The 20,975-nt window shown below is 36.7% G+C and overlaps 8 protein-coding genes across 8 annotated transcripts; 2 read left to right on the forward strand and 6 right to left on the reverse strand.

Moving 5' to 3' along the window:
- Positions 1-43: 43 nt before the first annotated feature.
- PHYBLDRAFT_179612 (hypothetical protein) lies at positions 44-2,104 on the reverse strand (the record flags this gene model as incomplete). The annotated part of the gene is made up of 3 exons (XM_018438176.1): positions 1,923-2,104; positions 1,408-1,809; positions 44-1,325 (listed from the first exon to the last, which is right to left on the reverse strand). Exons 1-3 carry the CDS (start codon positions 2,090-2,092, stop codon positions 44-46), a joined length of 1,854 nt encoding a protein of 617 aa, XP_018296645.1. The 5' UTR covers positions 2,093-2,104.
- Positions 2,105-2,254: 150 nt separating this feature from the next.
- PHYBLDRAFT_157596 (hypothetical protein) lies at positions 2,255-3,485 on the forward strand. Its single transcript, XM_018433647.1, has 5 exons — positions 2,255-2,383; positions 2,462-2,541; positions 2,596-2,718; positions 2,803-3,026; positions 3,105-3,485. Exons 1-5 carry the CDS (start codon positions 2,368-2,370, stop codon positions 3,331-3,333), a joined length of 672 nt encoding a protein of 223 aa, XP_018296646.1. The 5' UTR covers positions 2,255-2,367; the 3' UTR covers positions 3,334-3,485.
- Positions 3,486-3,491: 6 nt separating this feature from the next.
- On the reverse strand, positions 3,492-3,962 carry PHYBLDRAFT_62632 (hypothetical protein; the record flags this gene model as incomplete). The annotated part of the gene is made up of 2 exons (XM_018440996.1): positions 3,492-3,811; positions 3,896-3,962. 2 exons carry the CDS (start codon positions 3,960-3,962, stop codon positions 3,492-3,494), a joined length of 387 nt encoding a protein of 128 aa, XP_018296647.1.
- Positions 3,963-6,910: 2,948 nt separating this feature from the next.
- Positions 6,911-7,671, forward strand: PHYBLDRAFT_157597 (hypothetical protein). The gene has a single exon (XM_018433648.1). The coding sequence runs from the start codon at positions 6,968-6,970 to the stop codon at positions 7,493-7,495; it is 528 nt and encodes a 175-aa protein (XP_018296648.1). The 5' UTR covers positions 6,911-6,967; the 3' UTR covers positions 7,496-7,671.
- A 313-nt stretch (positions 7,672-7,984) lies between these two features.
- PHYBLDRAFT_163710 (hypothetical protein) lies at positions 7,985-9,046 on the reverse strand (the record flags this gene model as incomplete). Its single annotated transcript, XM_018434859.1, has 3 exons — positions 7,985-8,029; positions 8,164-8,264; positions 8,839-9,046. The coding sequence occupies 3 exons, from the start codon at positions 9,044-9,046 to the stop codon at positions 7,985-7,987; spliced, it is 354 nt and encodes a 117-aa protein (XP_018296649.1).
- Positions 9,047-15,594: 6,548 nt separating this feature from the next.
- On the reverse strand, positions 15,595-16,962 carry PHYBLDRAFT_62628 (hypothetical protein; the record flags this gene model as incomplete). The annotated part of the gene is made up of 1 exon (XM_018440995.1): positions 15,595-16,962. The coding sequence occupies one exon, from the start codon at positions 16,960-16,962 to the stop codon at positions 15,595-15,597; it is 1,368 nt and encodes a 455-aa protein (XP_018296650.1).
- Positions 16,963-17,595: 633 nt separating this feature from the next.
- Positions 17,596-19,320, reverse strand: PHYBLDRAFT_163713 (hypothetical protein; the record flags this gene model as incomplete). Its single annotated transcript, XM_018434860.1, has 8 exons — positions 17,596-17,625; positions 17,833-17,929; positions 18,162-18,217; positions 18,420-18,473; positions 18,682-18,708; positions 18,852-18,879; positions 19,215-19,227; positions 19,284-19,320. 8 exons carry the CDS (start codon positions 19,318-19,320, stop codon positions 17,596-17,598), a joined length of 342 nt encoding a protein of 113 aa, XP_018296651.1.
- A 405-nt stretch (positions 19,321-19,725) lies between these two features.
- PHYBLDRAFT_99878 (hypothetical protein) lies at positions 19,726-20,646 on the reverse strand (the record flags this gene model as incomplete). The annotated part of the gene is made up of 2 exons (XM_018444112.1): positions 19,726-20,059; positions 20,120-20,646. Coding segments are annotated over 2 exons (861 nt in total), but the record flags the coding sequence as incomplete, so codon positions are not given.
- Positions 20,647-20,975: the final 329 nt, after the last annotated feature.

Consider the following 20,975-nt stretch of genomic DNA (forward strand, 5'->3'; position numbering starts at 1 on the left):
CGTATATGTACAATCTCAGCTAGATGAGATAAATAGAGGGTTGTTATACTTCTATCAATATAACAGTACAGTCGTCATAATCCTGGAGAGTTGAATCATAAAAACCATGGCGGCTCTCTCGATTAGCAAATAAACGGGTAGTGTAGAGTAATGATTCATTGGTAATTGTAGGAGTAAGCAAGGGACTGAGTGTACGTGCGATGGCCTTATTTTGTCGATCTGCAGATTTTTCATACATATAATCAAATGTACCGTCTGTGCTCATAAATAAAAAATTCTTTTTTTCTCGAATCCCGTTACGAGCGATCCTGAAAAATTTGACGTCTGGCTCACACGAAATGATTTTGCTGGAGTCGTCCATCTTGAAGTCAAGATCACCACACGATCGAGCTACGTTAAGGGAAGGAACTTTGGCCTCTCTTGAACGTATCTTTTCAAAGGGGTTTTTGATCTTCTTTGGCTCTGGAAATGGATCGCATTGTATAATACCAGGATGATCTCGCGGCCGAATCCGGGCATGCTTTAAAGATATGCGACGGGCCGTACGATTGCATTTATCTTTCAAAGTATCAAAATCTACTTTGATCACCCTATTCTGGACAGCATCGACAAATTCTCCTCCGTGTTCAATAATTTCTCTTGCAAGATATTCTAAATACGGTTTATGATCTTGGGATGCAAATATCACTTCCATGGCACAATCACTGCCTGACTGTACATCTTTCCCAACAGATGGTTTCTCCATTAGAACAGTCCTTGAATCACCCACATTTACATTGATCATCCAATCTCCAAAGAATATGTTAATTATTAATGTACATCCATCATTGTCCCCTTGACCATTATGTTGGAGCTGTGTACGCTTGAGCCTGAGATATTCTTCGTCTAACTCATTCACCATCAGTTTAATATCACGCTCAAAACAAATATGAATGCTTTTGCTGCTGAAGTTCTCTGGCGAATAATGAGCACAGAGTTTTCGTACTGCTGCAGGTGTCTTTTCAACAAAGAATTCGGCACACCCATGGCCGCCGTGTCCATCTGCCAGGATAAACATGCGTCCCACAGAAACTTGTGTATTGTTGATTGGTAGGATAACTTCTGCTACTTTGAACTTATCTTCACAGTGTGATTTTCGAATTTTGGTTTTTTCTTGAGATCTGAATCGTGGATAAGAATATCCTGTTTGCTGTGATGCTGCAAATTGTGTTGCAATGCCGTACTCTTTACGTATCGGTTCAATGCATCCAGTATATTCGGGAGGGCATGAGTCCAAAGACCAGCTTAGGATTGTCTCATCCACTACCTCGGGTGATTTCTCTACCCTTGTTCCCAAGGCAATAAATTTAATCTCGCTGGATTCCTTTTCTTTTTTGTACCTATCTCCACCAACGGAACTTTTCTTACGTTGGTTCTTTGTCTACGGGAGCTTTGCGATGAATAGGCTTTGCCCGTGTTTTATTTATTCTTGATCTTCGTCGATCTGTCCGTACTGCTGTTTCCGGAGAGTAAAATACTGGTGTTCTTCTCTGTCTTTTACCGCTCAATTCCAACTCTCCATTTTCTTTCTCATCTTCTTCCATAGGATCGGAGCTGTCTGAAGAGGGTTGTATTGTGACTGGCTCTTGAGGGATGCATTTGATATCTGGCAATGTGGTACCATTAAGTACAGTCGAGGCAATACGATATGTAACCCATCGTCCGGACTCGTCCTTGTCAATATCAAAAGGATCTTCTTCTTCGAGCTGTCTAGCTGTCTTGCGTGAAAAAGATATGATGCCTTGTACGGTACTTTTCGGAGTTTCGCCCCTACAAGAACAATGATTGCGCCAACAAGTCAGTCAGTTGTACGATCCTGTCAACCACGCTCTCTCCATTCTCACTTTACAAAAAATAAAAAAGTAAAAAACAAAGAGGCTTACTTTAATGCCAAAAGTTTCATGCTTCGAACAGCCATTACTAATTGGGCTGCACTCATGGGTTGGTTACCATGGTAAAAAAGTGCAGCTATAATTTTCATAAAGGAAGCATTTTTTCTCAATGTATCTGAAATCTGTAATTGGCTAAGTTCTGTGTCAATCGTGTGTTTCATGCTAGCTTTGAGACCCAAATGTTCTTGATTCAGGTGTTGTGATGCCAACGCTTGCAAGAACGAGCGAGGCAAGGCGACACTTTTGCGGCTATTTGATGTACCGGACTCGCGTGACGTCAATCTTCTAATCTTTGTACTCCGGGTTCTTCTCCTCCTTCACCCCTTAAAGCTGTGCTGGTATTCTTTTTCAGTTTCTTATATTCTTTTTCTCGAAGCTTAAAGCGATGAATGACGGCGTATCCATTATAGTAGCAGTGATTCTCATTCTCATCGCAATGCGATGGATGTTAGGTACAGTTCATCTACACTAATTCGCTGGTTATTTTAATTAATTTATACACCTTTTTCTTCTTCCTTACTATAATGCAGGAGGATCACAACCAACCAACCAGTCGCCAGGCCAGCGTAGACCTATCGCCCGACGACAACACAGAGTTACACCACAGATGGTATTTTAGTACTATTACATATTGGACAGTGAATTAAAAATTTAGTTTTACTAGGTGGAGATGGTTCTCGCCATGTTCCCAGATATTCCCCAACCTGCAATTATAGCTGATCTTCAAAGAACTGGTGCTGTTGAGACAACAGTTGATAATGCACTGCGCAATGGAGGGCTCCCAATGGTGAGAATTTAGACATGGATTTACTTTTGTTTTCAACTATTAATATCTTTCTCTCTTTGTCTTTATTTTTTGTCTTTCTTATAGCCTGTCAGTCATTCCAGCACTCCACCTTCTGGAAGTAGCTCTTCATCTAACAGTGCCCGTAAATCCCCTGTACACACCAACCTCATTCAGCGCTATAATCTCGACTCTAAAAATACAGAAAAGGAATCTCTTTCCGAGCCACCTAAAGTGTGGGAGGCTAGTGCTGATAAGCGACAGGAGATGTTGAGAAAACGTAAAGAGTTTATGGTTCTACAAGCAAGAAAGTAAGTCTAAGGAAGTCATTTTTCTTTGGCTTGATTTGGGATGATTGGCTTATGGAATGTTTTTTTTAAACTCAACAGGAAGTTGGCAGAGGAGCAGAAGAGAAAAGAAGAAGAGAAAAAGGCAGAATTGCTTCCTACTGAAAATGTTGCTGAGCCAGAGAAAAACCAGTTAAAGGAAACTAGTTCACCAAATTATGAAGATATGTCTGTTGACGAACTTAATGATCTTGGACCAGAACAAAAACGACAGCATATGCTGGAAGCTCTAGAACGGAGAAAGCTGGCTACTGGAGAAAACGCCCTATAAAGAAAAAAAGAAGAGAAGAAAAAAAAACGTTTTTTTTAAAAAAAACAAAAAGAAACAGTGAGATACAATCATAGTATAGTATAGAACAAGAGCTGTCAGTAAACAAAAATTACAGTAATAGGATAACCGATTTTTTTGCACGTTGAGTGGACAATTGATTAACGCAAAGCGAAAGATGTAAATAGCGAACGGCTGTAATATTTTGCATTGTTAGCCTTTTTATACTTCTTTGAATGGAGTGTAAACGACTGGAAAAGGAACAGACGCCAGTGCCCATTTTGCAGGAATGATGATCTGCAACCAAATTCATGTGAAATGGTCGGGATTAATTCACAACAAAAATAAGTTTTCTTAGTGTAACAATGTACCAAAAGAACTGGTTTCAATGTTCCACGATGTCTATCACTGATTAACCAACGATGAAAGGCTTTGCGATTATTACACCTTAAATAACTATCCGTGGGTACACACAGATACACTATCAATCTCACAATGATATGATTTAATATGTACACAAAATTGAACCACACATCAGAGAGATTTTGTAACCATCAAGACTTACCCTCATATATATATTTAATATCCGTATTCTTCATGAAAAAATCGGGATATCCTAAGCTATCCCTCATATGTTATTATTTATTGATGTTTTTTTTTTAAAAAAAAAACAATCTTTGTCTTGAAATCCAAACTTTATTATATTGTATAACTCCAATCCATGGATACTTCACAAACAGTTCAAGTTACTGTTCCTCTTTCTTTCTATCCTTAAAAGCTCACCAATATATAAAATAAATCAAGCTTAATTCAGGTGAATATGTCTATGTTTAACTAAATGCTTTTGATGGTCTACCGAACTTTAAGTTATGGGAGAGTAATTGTTTTTAAACAATATTTTCCATTGCTTTGTAATTTGGTCTTGTGAGAATTCAATTGAAATGATTGTGTTCAAATCATATTAGAAATAACAAAAAATCCAAAAAGTCAGTTATTTTTGTTTGCAAATAGTAGTACAACGTTCGAAATGGTGTCAAGGTTGGTCAAGGAACCTCGTTTATTTTCTATTCCAAAGAGATATATTGACCTGGAAATATCTAGACAATACTAAAGGTTCCCTAAAATAACAAACGAGCTGTTTCAGTATTGCCTCTCTTAGTCACAAAGACTGAACTACATCTAGAAGATGGTTTATTTTTAGTCAAAATTCTATTTATTCTCTCTGTCGAAACATAGACACCTTTTCTATTTCTTATTGCTTCAAATAGCAAAAATAATATAAAGTCTATTTTACGTAAAAACAACACAATAAAACAGAAATAAACCATCAAATAGGCTGTCAAACAACGAGCCAACAATGTATAATGGCTCTAACTTAATATATATATATATATTTATACTCGAAAAATCCGACTTTTTACCAGTATGTAAATATTTTCAAAGAGCGCAAACAATCAAGAAATACAGCAATAAAATGATGTGCTTTGGTTGATATGGTTGGTTTCATATTGACGGTAGTATTCAATGAAAGATACTACGAACAACAAAAAGAGATATTAAACTATTGTAATTATATATATGTATATTTCAAAAATTTAGAAAATTCTCTCTACATCCTAATGGTGCTCCCTAATTTCTTAATGAGTATAACACACTAGTATAATACAAAAAAAACGTGAAAAGATACCTATAACGATATATCCTCTTATATGAATGGTACATCTTCCATAAGTACAAAAAAAAATCTTTATATATAAGCCAAAAGTTTTTTCTTCACCAAAACCATAGTCACTATAGAATTATTTCCAAGTCCAGAATATAAAGATAGTATAAACAATTATTCTACAATGGTGTATAAAAACGAATTATTTTGCGCACACGCACAAGCAAAGTAGCTTTTTGATGAATATTACAGGATAATCAAAAAGATGGCTGAGTGGGACCCGCTAAACTGAACCCCAACGGACAGACGTCCATAGCAGGCTTTTGTTCAGCTGTTACAACTGCCCAATTCCACTTATTTGAAATATCCCGTCGCATAAACAATATTCCTAAAAATCTAGAAAGAACAAAGGGATCCATAAGAATTATAATAAAAACTTTTCAAACGCTACACTCACATCTTACGCATACATAAATGTATACATACATACGTAAATAATACATTTTTCTTAAAGTTCCTTGAACGGCTTGTAAACATTTGTCAGATTAAAAAAAAATACTTCTTGAGCGATGGCAGGCTGTAACCAGACGGTCGTGTGTGACCGGTGATCAAAAATCCCAAACCAAGTAATATTTCTTTTGTACGAGCGGTGTCGAGAGTGAGCTGAAAATAACTTTGCTCCAGTCAGGCACCTTGATTTAGACCCTTGCACGGCAATGTTTCACAAGATGTATTCATTTAACAGGGCAGTCCTCGTAAACTTTTATCTCACTGTTCTTCATCTCGAGTATCATTATGCCAGCCGAAACCGCCATTGTAGAAAGTGCTAATTCCATTGCTGATTCTGCACCCACTCCTGATGCTGTCGAAACAACAACAAAAGAAATTGCCCCTGTGAGTAGAGCTGTCACAACTACAACAGCTGCCGACAAGGAAGAACTTACCGCCGATTCTCCTTCTATAAATGCATTTGCCTCCACAGAAGCTGCCACTACAGAAGGAGAGTCGACCACAAAGGAGGCTGATGAGACAGTAAAACCGACACCTACGAAAGATACACCTGTTGTGGAAAATCCAGTACCGACTACTACACATGCTCCTGTTACTACCACAGCTGCCGCACCCATAGCCACAACCACTCATCAACCTATAGCCACAACTACCTTGGAACCTGTTGTCACAACTACTCAAGCAGTAGTTCCAACAACCACTCAAGCAGCAGTTCCTACGACTACCAAGGCACCTGTAGCTTCTGTTCCGGATCCTGTAGCATCTACTACCACCACCGTCGCCGCTATTGTGACAACCCCTCCTGTAGCCGTATCGACCACACCAGCTGTTGTAGTTCCAACCTCTGTTCAAAATGTTCCTAGTGTAGTTGCCTCAGTTCCTGGTTCATCAATTGGTGTTTCATTTACTGCTCAACCATCTGCTACTTCTTCAGGATTATTGCCTTCTAATTCAGCAGCACCTTCTACCGGTGGAGGAACCAACAGTGCGCTGATTGGTGGTATTGTGGGTGGTATTGCTGGTGCAGCAATTTTGATTGCATTGATAGCAATGATTGTTCGTCGTAAGAGACGTAATAACCAGGATACCCGGGCCAGTCGTGCCATGGACGAGATTTTTGCACCTACGAGTGGAGCCAAGGGTTATGGCTATAGCGGAAATCATACCAATGAAGAAGCCGCGGTTGGTGCTGCTTGGGAATCTCCCCGCGCTACTGAACGTGTTGCAGGAAATGGCCAGATGGCTTCAGATTACGGAAACAATGGCATGGGCTACGATGCAGGTCATCATCAGCAAGGCGGTGCCGCTTATTATGATGGAGGATATGCTCAACAACAAGGCTATGAAGATCCTTACCGGGCAGCACCACAATCTTACGCACCACAGCTTAGTGAGCAGGCCTTTAACCAAGCGTCTCCAGCCTTGAGTTACAACAATCTTCCTGCATCTGCAGGCCCTGAAGGCATGGCAGCAGGTGGTATTGCCATGACACATCTGGACCATCGTTATCGCCAGCAAGATGGAGCTTATTATGCCGATGATGGCCTCCAGGAACCCTATCAACATGTAAACCGCGTGAACGAACACGATTACCAGACCTATCAGGATTCTGTTCCTTCATCTGCACCAGGTGTGCCTTCGCACGACGTTCGTGGAATGACACAGCAACCAATGTATGCCGATCCAGGTGTACAACACCAACAGTACGACGATTACCAGTACAACGGTGGTAATTATGGCCACGACAACTATTATCAAGAGCAGCCCTACGATCAGCACCACTATGGAGCAGCCGATCAAGAGATGTATGGAGGTGGTAACCAGGGATACCAGTCTAGCGGCGGTAATCCAGCTTATACATCACACCCTCTTCCTGCTAACCCTGTGGGTGCTGGACAATACAATGACTACCCTCAACAGCCACCTTCTGGTTATTCCCAACCTACAGCTCCCAAGAGCAATAACCAGAATCCTGGTCAGTCACCTGCTTAAGATAAGCTGTGCAGCCATTAGAAAAGATCTACATTCAAAGTATATTGTGGCACTCAAATTTCAATGGAAAATAGCCTGACACAAGAAGCACAATGTATTATTATTTATTTATTGATTTTTTTATTTATCTGTCGATTTTTTTTTAACAAAAAAAAAGAGACCTTTTCCACTCCTTTAACAAATGCCTAGTACCCAGACTCTCTTCATCGTTATTATTATTTCTATTATTAAATCATCGTTTGTTTCGGTACAGCTGCTCTGTATTATATATATACATACATACACAAATATTAAGAATCGTATACACTGGTTTTCTTTAATTTGATACAAATTTCAATAATTAATTATTTAATTACCTATTTTAATTAATTGTATATTTATTGTATATAAAGCAATATATACAACACTTCAAAGTAAGACCAATTTCCAAGGTAGTGCTAACCTTGATGGATCTCTAAATCGAGTGAATGAGACCATGTATTTAAATACTCATTCTGTATTTGCCATATTTTTACTTAAAAAGAATAATGATTCCTGTGTATTTAGATATATAAATATAGATACATAAAGACAAGTGAGTAAGGAACAGTTATATTAATAATAGAAAATAATGTATAATTGATTTCGGACCAATATATATATATTTTGGTAAGCGCAAATGAACCAACCTTTCCTTTTTTAATATGAAAAAGAAGTATATTTTCCAAGTACTGCTTTGGATATGAACTTTTTCCAAAAGACTTAAGAGCAAAAGGTAATGGAATTCCAACTGTAGAGTAGTTGTACATATATATATAAAAGTGAAAAAATATATAAAAGATATCAAAAATATTCTTCAGTAACTTTTGTTAGTATTTAATCTCTTCTTGAATCCAACATTATAGCCAAGCTTTGTCGGACATGATACCATTTATTTTATTATTATTATTATTATAGTTTGAAAATTAAATGACTTAATTACAAATGCATAGTCTGAAACTAATTATTATTTTTCATAAAGACGCAACTTTTCCCAAGACTATTCAGGCAGTATCTCGCCACAAATATGTATATTATTTATTGTAAAATTCCAATGAAATGTACCCAACTAATCTTTAGAAAAAAAAGTGTATATAGAATCAATCAGTTTTAGAGCATCTGCAGCGATTACATTTCAATTATCGTCCAATTTAACGATTCTGGGCTTAAAATGGCACCCATGGTTTATTTAAAGGTGCTCTGAAATGTAGCCTCTACAGACGATTTGTTGAAAAAAATAATCAATATTAAACCAATCGCAAAGGTGAATTTAACTGTAACTGCTACGGATACTCTAAGATCTCTGAATAAAAAAAATTTTATACCTTCAAAGTTAGGATAATCTGGCTGATTTATAGCGGCGTTGAAGCTTTCTTGAAGACATTTTAAGTGCTCAAGAATTTTTACTGCGTAGTAGAAGTTCGTGAGCACTTTAGGGCATGTTTTTGACGAGGAGTTACTCGCTATTGAAACAATAAATTCTCGCACTCGATTCCTAATGAACAAACCTCCTGAAATACCATCTAACCCCATAATACTTCCAGTTACTGATGGAAGGAGCAATGATGTTGCTATGGAGCTATACAGTATTAAATGCTACATAGATTACTCTGATGAAGACAGGACTAGATATGTTCCTTTATTTTTTCAGCAAATGCTTAAATGCTCCTGCTGCTGCGAGAAATGGATCAAATATTATTACGAGGACCCTGAAAGCATCTTCGAGAAGAAGAAAAAGTCAAGTCGGTGTCGTATTCTTGGTAAGTAACATAGGCAGTTTCTTTTAAACTTCATTGATAATAATCCTTCTGCTGTTGAAGCCGAAGCACCAAAAATTTTAATGCAAAATTTTGTGAATCTTAATTTTTCCTATAGTCAATATAGCGTTATGACTACTGAGTGTAATATGTCTGTTAAGTGGGCACAATTCCATCTTTTACAAAGAAATAGGGAAGAAAAGATTTAACAAGGATATGATTGGGTACACAAGTAGCAGCAAACTGAATTGATTTGGATTTCATGGAAATTTGCGCCTTTCTTGATGAAGCAGTCATTTATATCAGCTTGAAACGAGGTATGACCTGTTCAAATGAAAAGGAAAGATTACAGACAGATGACAGATATCAAAGCTGGCAAGATGGGTACCCAGAAAATACAAATCATACACTTTCAAACTAGAAATCACCAACGAAATCTTTGATTTCTATCCCCTAATGCATACATCAACTTCTTTATGTTATATCTTTTAAAGAACTGAACTGAATAAGATGAACCTTTGTGTAGCTATACATACATTTATTTTAAAATAAAAAGGAAAAATAAATCTTATTATAAGATGTAATTGCCACGAACCTTTGTATCTTGGGATTTTTTTATTGACCCATTTCTCTCTTGAGCTTTGGGTATAAGACCATGCTAAACATACTCGATTAAATTGTAAGAAAAGGTTCTGTATAAAAAAAAAGGGCAGCAAAATAAGATGTCAAAAAAGACGCATATTTACGGGGAAGTGGCGGTGTTTTACCTTGTCAAAGCTTACATACAGATCATTATCATATTGTACACCAAGTATCATTACTTCAGTATTGACGAATTAAGACTAGATAAAAACAACCAAGGCCTGTTTTGCAACACGTTCTAGACTAACGAATTTGTTGTCCCTTTTTTTTTGTGAAGAAACAACGGGGGCCCAAGTGTGGGCAAGCAAAAGGATGTAATATAATGATTTACATTTGAAGAAATTGAAAAGTTGTACAGACCGAGCTTCCTTAATCATGGGTAGAAAAGTGTGTTTACCGCAGCTGTTAACTTTGGTACCCGTCAGTATCAGGTATGCCCGGTACATAAAAAGGTAATATTACCATACCACCGGTTCAAAAACTGACCTGAAAAAGCTACAACAGAAAAAAGATTAGTAGGTCAAGAAGGAAAAGGAGTGAAAAATACAGGAATTTATTAAAGACAAGAAAAAGGTGATTTTGTCCGTGTATGGAAAAGGTATCCTGAAAATGAAGAGGAAGAATGTAGGTTTTTCTGGTATTCTGTACCAACCACTGAAGAAGTGAGAGGCTGCTGGAGATATGCTCTTACTGATCATCGATGAATACATGCCTTCTAGAATGTTAGATCACTGTGGTGCTTATTCTTTAAATGTTGACCCATATGAAAAATTCATAGTGTTTATGATTATAAGATATCTAACACACTGTGACGACGCACTATCAATTCCTCTTATAATATGATGTCCATAAGTATTTCCAGCTGGAAAGGAAATGGTAAGATCGCAAGCATATTTTAAACATTAATTGCTAAAGCCAATCGCTGTATCAAAAACAGCTTTTCTACTCAGGATCCAGACCATTAAAAATAGAAAAAGATATTTGAAAAATAAACAAATAAACTAGCAATCATTCATAGTCTTCTCTTCTTCGTCTAAAAATGAAGTCTTATTTGTCTCAATCTCAAGTAAAAAAAAAAAAAACACGCATACACGCATTGGACTGGAAAGATTGTTCACTGGTTTATAAAGTTGTTTGACTCTCCGCTAAAACTCCTTTGATCCTCTGTCGCGCAACCACACAACTAAAAGACCTTTTTCGGTTTTTATTTTATTTTATTTTATTTTTATTTTTTATTTTTTTTTATTTGTTCATGTCTTTACCTGCCAATCTAATTCACCAACCATCGTCACCATCGACTCGACAAAACCCTCTCTATTCTTCTAGGATGTCTTCTCCTACAACTCCAACTCCACCAGAAACCATGAAAAAGGGACACACACTTGAAGAAGTGCGGGGTTGGTCTGAAAGCCGTGTTGCTGAATGGCTATCCCAGCCAAACATGCCAAGATTAGGCAATGTATTTATTGGTGAGTATATCAATATATATAAAATAAGAATAAGAATAAGAGTATAAATAAAATCAGCCCAACTTAACTCAACACAACTCATTGACTCTTATATTTATTCAATTTAGAAAACAACATTACGGGGTCAGTCCTACTTGATTTAGACTATGAGGCATTGAAGACAATAGATGTCCCAACTGTGGGTGAACGTGTCCGTCTTTCAGTAGCTATAAAATCTCTTCGGCATGAATGTTACTCATCAGCTGTTAAGGCAGCACGGGCAAAGGTAAAATAAATTATACAGACTGTTTTACTGCAACTTATAAGTATACATTCATATATATTATTTACTTATCAAATATATATATATATAATATTGTAGCAAGCCTGCAGTAGCTCTGAACAAAGAGCAGGCAATTGGGAAACCAGATCGCCTCTATACAACACCACCCCAGTCACTACACCTTATAATCTTCAAAACAATATTTTCCCTACCAATGTCGACAATCATGGAAGACATGAAGGCTTTAATATCACCAGCCCTCATCCCGACAAGATGTCCAAGTCAACCGAAACAAAGGGTCTCTTGAACCGCTCCAATTCTTTCTCCAGATTTCTTGGCAGATCGGATTCAAAAAAATCACAGAAAGCAGCCGCATCTCCCAGCAACCCACCCCAAGATACTCCCCCACTACCTCCCAGTCCAAAAGTTGTGCAGAAGGTAGGTGCGTGTATCCTCTTTTGACAAAAAGTGGATGTATTTTTGACACTCAAACTAAGATTGAATTGAATTGTGTTGGATTGTTTTTTTTGTGTACAGCGTAATTCTTTAGAAGGTGGAATTATGTCAATGGAGAAAGTAAAGCAGACATGTGTTAAAGTATTTGGAGAAGATGGTCAGACAAGAATCGTCAATGTTCACAATTCGACAGAAGCAAAGACGATAATGGCCAAAGTTCTACACAAATTTGGCATCGACGAAGGCAGTGCAAACAGATTTTGTATTTTTGTAGGCTCCGGTACTAATGGAGAAGGTTTTGTTCGTTCGCTTTATTTTTTAAAAAAGAAAATTATTTTAATTTGAAAATTTTGCAGAAACACTCGCCCTTCTTTATCCTTATTCTTATCATTACTATTCGAATATCTGTAGCTCGCGCCTTGTCAGATGAAGAACTTATCGAGATTTGTCGTTCTACCGATCGGCCTGAGAAAGAACGTCTGATTTTAAGAAAGCGTCATCTTTACCCAACTCACGAAGAATTCAAGCGAAAGGGAACGATAAACGCTAGAAAACAACTTCAACGATTAAGAGACGAGTCTCAGTCAGAAGGAGATTATGCGTCTAGTCATATCAGTACACCCAGAGATGGATCTGGACAGGCATTCAATGGCTGGGGAGGAGGCGATAGGCTAATTCCAATGGATTCAAATGTAGGAGGAGGAACTCCCTGGACCGGAAATAGTGTAAACCTTCAATCCGGATTTTCTTCACCTGAATTTGTAAATCAACAACAACGATATGAATACCCCTCTATTGTTGGAGGACCTATACGTGCTGGATCCTTCCGTTCCCAGAACCATCGTAGAATCAGACGTTTCTTTGGTGAACGCCCTCCGTCTGAAATTATCTCGTCAAATTTACCCTCTTTCTTCCCAAACCACAAACGAGAAACTCTCGAAACAGCTGGAATTAATGCAAAACGGATATCGATGACAAGAAGATACTCTGTATCAACTAAACATGAATCACAGCACGATTTCAGGAACAGTGTGCTTCCAGAACTTGTGTCTGTTCTGGGAGTAGATTTGGGTAAATTTACAGAAGATTATGAATACGATTATGATGAGGAAGAAGAAGACGACGACGACGACGATGATGATGATGACGATGATGACGATGATGATGATGATGAAGAAGAAGACGATAACGAAAAAAACGAAAAAGAAAGTAAAGCAGGCAAAAGACACAAACAAGCTGTACATGATAATGACAATGACAATGATGAAATAAACCCCAGTGGTTTATCTACATCACTGAAATCAACAGACGCAAATTCACAGATAGAGAGCGATGAATCAATATTTAAAGACGAGGATGAAATTACACCCCTAAAATCAATACCATCTACTCGAACCTCTCGCACAAAGGCAATGCAAAATCGCTCCTCTAGCCTATTACATCTTAACGAAAGCAAAACAAAAGTTGTCTTGGCAGAAATAGCAGATTGTAAGATTGAGCATACGATTACGTGCAACTGTCATTAATCTCTCAATCTCATACTTACAATTTATATCACTACTATCATTATCAGATGATGCACTTTTGGAGCAAGACGAAGAAATAGAAAATGAAGGTGTAAAAAAGATTCTTGTGAGAGAATCTTGGACAAAGGCTAATCCAACTGCGACGGGTAGTAAGTGAAAAATATGAATATTTTACTGTAGACCAATATATTAATCTTATATATATATATATATTAGCTAATGGGTCTTCAATACCATGGTTGAAGGGGTCATTGATCGGAAGAGGCACATTTGGTGACGTTTATCTTGGCTTAAATCCAATCAGTGGAGAATTGATGGCTGTAAAACAAGTGGAACTCCCTGTAGAAAATTCAGCTACAGAAGAACGGAAGAAATCTATGGAAAGCTATTAGTCATATATATTTAGTTTAAGCAAACTAGGTAGATAAATGGTCGTATGTATTTACTTTCTTGTTTTCTTTTTTTCTTCTTGATGAATAGGTTGAAGCATTACATCGAGAAATTACACTTTTGAAAGAACTTCACCATGAAAATATTGTTCAGTATTTGGGTAAGTGTCTTTTTTATTATTATAAATTTTATTATAATTACAATAATAATTTTGTTTATATATAGCTTCGCAGACAGATGATGCACATTTTAGTATCTTTTTGGAGTATGTTCCAGGAGGCTCTGTGGCTGGACTCTTATCTAGTTATGGAGCATTCCAGGAACCACTTGTAAAAAGCTTCGTAAAACAAATTTTAAAGGGTCTGAACTATCTTCATGGAAAAGATATTGTCCATCGAGATATCAAGGGAGCCAATGTTCTTGGTAAATATCGAACTTTATATATTCAACGTGTATGGTTTGATTAAAGAAAAATAAATCTCCAGTTGACAATAAGGCTGGTGTCAAGATTACAGATTTTGGAATCTCCAAAAAAGTTGAAGAAGGTAAGAAAATGAATATGGTTTTTATGTGCAAGTGAGCTTAGCAACTAATCTTTGAAACTATTTCTGTTGTTGTTGTTATTTTTTTTTTATTCTTAGATATCTTACAAATATCGGCACCTCACCGACCAAGTTTACAAGGATCTATATTCTGGTAATTAATATGATTGTATCTTTAATTACTAAACAAACAAAAAAAATACTCAAATTCGTCTTATTAGGATGGCACCAGAAGTAGTTAAACAGACCCATTATACCCGAAAGGCTGATGTATGGTCGTTGGGATGTATGATCGTAGAGATGTTTACAGGTGACCACCCATTTCCAGAGTTCTCCCAAATGCAGGCCATTTTCCAGGTACGAAAATATACAATTTATGGATATAATACATATATTTGACGCTATTTATTTTCGAGTTCATATTATTTCTATAATTATTTTACTCTATGCATATGCACATACATATTTTTCTCTTTAAAGAACCATATAAATAATAACTAGCTATTGCTTTAAACATATATACTTTATTTACGCATAAAACAATCATAAATAACTACGTAATTATGCTAATGATAATATATGCTCTCCTTAGATTGGTAGCTACATGGCACCAAACATTCCAACTCATATCAGTGACGATGCAAAAGACTTTCTGGAGTGCACATTCAGATTGTAAGCTTAGTAAAACCAAACCACATAAACCATATAAAAACTAACATATTAAACATAGGAACCATGAAGAACGACCCACAGCAGAAGAACTCTTAAAACACCCCTTTCTTTATACGGACAATACATAATTATTATATTATTAAAATATAGGTTTTCTTCTTTTCTTCTTTATTAACAAACAAAAAGCAAAGCAAAGCAAAGCAAAGCAAAGCAAAGCAAAGCAAAGCAAAGCAAATCAAATCAAATCAAACTAAACTAAACTAAACTAAACTAAAAAACAGATAATAACCAATAGTTAATAGTTAATTAATAATAACAATAGCAACAATAATAATTCATAATTAATAATTAATAATAGTACTTGTTTAGCAAATTGAGAATATCCTACGAAACAATATAGGACTCATAACTACTGGAGAATGACCAATACATTGGTCATCTTTTGATTGAGCTTGATTTATATTCTCGGGCACACAAGGGGTCTCCTGCTCTTGAGACAAGACAGGTCCTTTTGGTGTATCTGACAAAGTATTCATCTGAATTTGTTTGTGCTTCGTAATTTCGAATGACTTTGGTTGACCACGAAATTCACGGAGACTGGATGATCTTGGCCTACGGTATGCACTAGAGCCATTCGCAAGAGACATGTGTGCCTTTACCGATCCAGACCTTTTTATGTAAAGCTCACTAGATAAGCAAGGTCTAGGGAGTGAGCCTATGTCACCAAGTGACAGACTTTCTTTAAAATCGCTTAATTGGTACATCAGTTTCAGGTTGGGTCGAATATAGGGTGCACGCTGACGGACATATTCATACGCTTCTGATACCGACAGCCTCTTGTCTGCTAGATTTTTAAAATTATCGCGATCTGACTTTGCAGGGTTGTTAAACTTTGCAGGTCTGTAGGAGAGATAGAGAACATATGCAATGACTAGTGCTGCTGAGCGTTCGATACCACACTGACAGTGTACAAGTACATTGCCACTAGTACCATTTTGATAGGTTTCGAATATCCGGATAGCTCGGTCAAACTCCTGATAGGCCAGGTTGCTTTGTGCGTGTGTCCAGCGTAGATGATGATATTGAACTAATGAGGCTTTTTCGGAAATGTTGCTTGTTTTGGGTGTACTTTCTGACAGCTGAGTCTGAGAATTTTGTAAAGTTTCGGGGGATCTCTGGGTGATGATATCAAATGCTTGTGATGTAGGGGTTTTTATTTCGCTTGCAACATTAACGATACAGATGATTTTGTTTGCACAGAGTTGGTCATCTTGTGCTGCGTTGTAAGATGCCCCAAGATAGAGATTTGGTAGGATTTGTGCTGGACCTTCCCGGTAAGGGTCTGGATCATGAGATTGCTCTTCAAAAGATATATCGCCATTCCAGTCAAATGAGGTACCCGCCTCTGAACTAGATGGTCGTGCCGAATTCGAGATTGAACTGTCGAGTGATCCTAAATTTCGTAAATTGGTATCTGTAGCTGGTTTATTCAATAGAAGATTCTGGGCACAGTCTAATTCTGATTTGTCTGTGAGATATCGTGTGGGTGGAGTAGAGCGAGTATTCTCGAGTGGTAGATTTAGACTCAAGGATAGCTTTTTATGATTTTTGAGTTGATGGCGTCTGGTGATATGGTTAGGTGTATTTTGATGAGATTGAAGATGTTCTTCATGACTATGCTGAGTGAGGCTTGATGAAATTGATGTAAAGCTGATATTGTTTTCTAGGTCCATATTGTAGTAAGGGCAGCTGAAAGAAGGAGAATAAGAACAAGGGCTCTTTATAGAAATTGGTTGCAGAGAATCGGCAGTCGCACTGGAGATGTGCATTATATACAAATATACAAGTATATATATATATGTGTGTGTTAATGGAGTAATTGTAGTTCATCGGATTAAAGTGGTGCTAAGGATAAGGGGGGTAACAAAAAGTCTTTTTTTTCTGGGGGTGATGAGGAGAAATATATAAGTATTATGAATAAGATGACTAGATGTGGTCAAATGGGGAAAGTGGGTGCATATGACGCCCTTAGTACTGTCAACTTTTGGTTAATTTCATTAATTTTGCTTTATTCAACCAAGTAATTAAATGAGATGCTCACCAGAACAACAACATCAACGACGACAAAAAGAAAATAATAGGCTGTTTTATTGTTAATATTATATGTATTGGTATTGGTATTGGTGTATATACATACTCCATTGTAATATCGTTACTAACTAACCTGGATGTTTGCCCCCTTCTTCCTCTTCTTCTACTAATATTTGCTTGTAGATCTTTCAAACTATGAGGGTAAAATCAAGTTTTTAGATATACTATTATATTTATATATAAAGAAGTGCACTTTTCTGACATTAATAGTCGGTTTATCGTAACCAATAGTTTTCACAGGATCCCTATTGCAATATATGAAAGCACGGTTTTGTAATGTTAAACAGGATATTTGATTAAATGTAATTTTCAGAATTATATGTGCTGGCTTAAAAATGATATTTGCGTCCAACCAAAAAAAGATAAAAAGAATATTTGCGACCAATAAAAATAAATTTTGTGTTCCAACCAATAAAGCAAAAAAAAAATGTGCGCCTTGTATAATGTTTTACTGTAGAATTGCGCCTACAAAAATATACAAAGACAAATGCAAATGCAAGTACAAATACAGATACAAATGCAAATACAAATGCAATGCACACAAGCACACTATATATATATATATATATACATAAGGATATACAATGCCCTTGATAAACAATACAAGAATAATAGCGTTTTTTTTTTAAAAAAAAAGGGGGTGGGGGGAAATCATACTGTTTGAATATAATATAGAAAATACAATAATCTCAAGCTTATTAAATAAGCAACCTGCCTCCCAATTCTTGCATAAGTTCTGTCTTATCACTGTTCTCTTGTAGCCTTACAAAAGATTATTAACCCTTCTGTTACAGCTCTTTTCTGCTTTTTCTCCTCCTCCTCCTCCAAGTCCTCACTCTACTAATTCTAAGATTATTCTTATTATTCTTATTTTCATGTACAAATCATGAATAATAGTCTAGGTAAAGTGGTGGATATAACATCATTATATTCGTTATAACATAAAATACTAATAAAACAATGATAGTAAAATAGTATTGAAGTAAAATGATCAAGGCTGCACAAATTAATTCTCCATTTTGACGCAACTTTTACTTACATTTCCGCTGTAGTTACGTATATCAAATCTTAGATTTTGTCCAATAAGAGTGTACTTTTCGAATAGACGCAGACCCAATCCAATTTAAACACAAACTAATTTAGACTTGTCAATTTAGGGCATGTTCTTTGTATAAATACACACCTTGCAGTCTTTTAAAGTGCCTTGATATAGTTCAAGTATAAAAATTAAAGAAATGGATAGTAATTTCGCCCCTCATCCAATCCCCCTACCCCTTTATATTATTGTTTTGGCTTTTTACCCCAAACTCAGACCTCTTTAGGTCCAACTAAATAAGCGAATAATACTAATAAACTTGTTAAATATTCAGGACTTCTTGGTCAAGTCTACAGAATTTTTCTCAGAATAGGTTCAAGAAAAATAAAAGCAAGTCCATCTCTGGTATTCCTTTCACCCGTGTACTATTTTTACTTCTTTATGAACAACCATAATATAGGACCTGTTGAATATATAGACTATTTTTGTGTTTTTGTGTTTTTTTTTGGCAAAGAGGTCTAAAATAGGCAGACCAAATAGCAATCTATTCTAAACCCTTTTTTAGAATTAGCTTTTCTATTTTGTCATCAGGGCAGACTAATATATATAGTGTTGTTTTATGCCATTTTACTTGCACATGTTAATAATAGCTTTTCAGTATTAATTTTAACAGTAAAATCAAAACAAGGTAAAAGATAGTGAGGTTAATTTTTGCTTTCATTTAGATATATATGTACAGCTATGCAAAGGTAGGCAAGTTATTATGAAATTTCAAACTATATTACTACTGCTACTTACTTACTTATTTTCTCTTTTTGTACGAGTAATTAAATATAATTTGAATAAAATAAAAAGCGAAGCAAAGACCTTTTTCTACTTCTTGCTCTTCTGTATCTCTTGGCATGTCACAAATAGAAAGCAGGTCTAATATTTATAGTACTATTACCAAAATCACATCCTCGGAGCTGTCTTTGCACGTGTTGAGTTCTGGTGTATGTGATATATAAACATTGCTAATGATACATTTTTGTTTTATTTTTGTGCCTTGTGGCGTGGGTAATTGACTGAATTTTTGTTTGACTGGGTGGGGGCTGTAAATACAGATGAAGAACAGTAGTATGTGATAATACTACATATATATATGTATAAATATGATAAAGTAAAAAGTATATAAAAAAGTCTATAACACAAGGACAGCTGCAGCAATAAACAAAAGAATGGCCACGCGAGATCCTTGGGTGTTTGAAGCATCGGAAGTACTGGTTGAGGAAGAGGTTCCACCAGAGCTGGAGTCAGTGTCACATTTAAGAGTGCCTCCAGTATAAGTAACATTGTTCAATTCGGCGGCAATCTGGAGAGTGGTTCCCTTGTTGTAAAAGTCGACCTCCAAAAAGTTCGGCTGACGGCCGAATGTGGTCGTGCATGTCTTGGATTGTTTCAGTAACGAAGCGGCATTGGTGACGTTTGCGCTTCCTTTTTGAGGGATTTCGATGACCAGGGAGCCGTACAAGAAATGGTTCATTACATACATCATTTCTTCTGGCTGCTCGGGGTCTGAAGGACGATCGATCACACAGCTAAACGAAGTCTCATTGCTGTTGTTGTAAGGAGTCTCGAACACATAGTTAAACTGAGGCATGATCCTGTAAAGAACCGATGAGTTTCGATATGCCTCAAATACTAAACAAATTAGTCATACTCACCAAGGTAAGATGTTTTGGTCAGCGCCCAAATCCAAGAAGTTAATAACACGCTTTCCAGAAGAAATAAGTTCTTCCAGTGTTGGCCAGGTAAGGTTTCCATATGCCTGGACATGCGAGTATTCAATGATACCACTGGCCTCATAGAGCGCGTTGAAATCGCTGGTTCCAAAGTCACCAAGGTTATTCCACATAATAGTCAGGACTTCGTTAGGGTTCTCTTTGACCCAAGCAGTAATAGACGTAAGAGTGTCCTTTGCATTGCCGGCATCGAGAATGGAGCATGAGGTATGGCAGAGACGAATGGCATCAGCGGCATCATTACTAGTAGAGTTGACGGGTTTCACAGCTGACAGTTTGAGACCTCTGACACCGTCAGCCAATTGATCATTGATACCACAAAGTTGGTTTGCAGCTGGATTGGCTGAGAAAGCATATGAATTGTGTGTCAAGACGTAGGTGAGGGAGTCGTATGGTTTTGCGCACAATTCACTGTATCCATTGCACAGCTGCTGTGCTGAGCTGACAGCTAAAGAACAAGCCAAGAGAGCTCCAATGGCAAAGCGAGAGAGCATGGGTCAATAGTTGAGAAAATAGAGAAGAAGAGAAGAAGAAGAGTGCGGAAAGAAGATGGAATGAATTGGCAAGAAAAAGTGTTTTTTTTTATCTGTTTTTCATCTTCGATGACCTATTTATGGATCTTTTTTTTTTCTTTTCTAAAAACTTTATTTGAATCGCCTACTTAAGGTAATCAAAAATGGTAGTTTCCCATTAACAGATTCTGGTCGTACTAAATTCGTTGTTGCCAAGCAACCAAAGATAATTCCTTGCCGCCACAGATGCTTATTTCGGAAAACTG

Source organism: Phycomyces blakesleeanus (assembly GCF_001638985.1).
Source record: "Phycomyces blakesleeanus NRRL 1555(-) unplaced genomic scaffold PHYBLscaffold_3, whole genome shotgun sequence".
Classification (NCBI taxonomy): Eukaryota; Fungi; Mucoromycota; class Mucoromycetes; order Mucorales; family Phycomycetaceae; genus Phycomyces; species Phycomyces blakesleeanus.

Coding starts and splice junctions, on each gene's coding strand:
- PHYBLDRAFT_157596 (XM_018433647.1), top strand. Junction 2,719..2,802: donor GCAATGGAGGGCTCCCAATG/GTGAGAATTTAG, acceptor TCTTTCTTATAG/CCTGTCAGTCATTCCAGCAC. Junction 3,027..3,104: donor ATGGTTCTACAAGCAAGAAA/GTAAGTCTAAGG, acceptor TAAACTCAACAG/GAAGTTGGCAGAGGAGCAGA.
- PHYBLDRAFT_157597 (XM_018433648.1), top strand. CDS start 6,968: ATGGCAGCAGGTGGTATTGCCATGACACATCTGGACCATCGTTATCGC.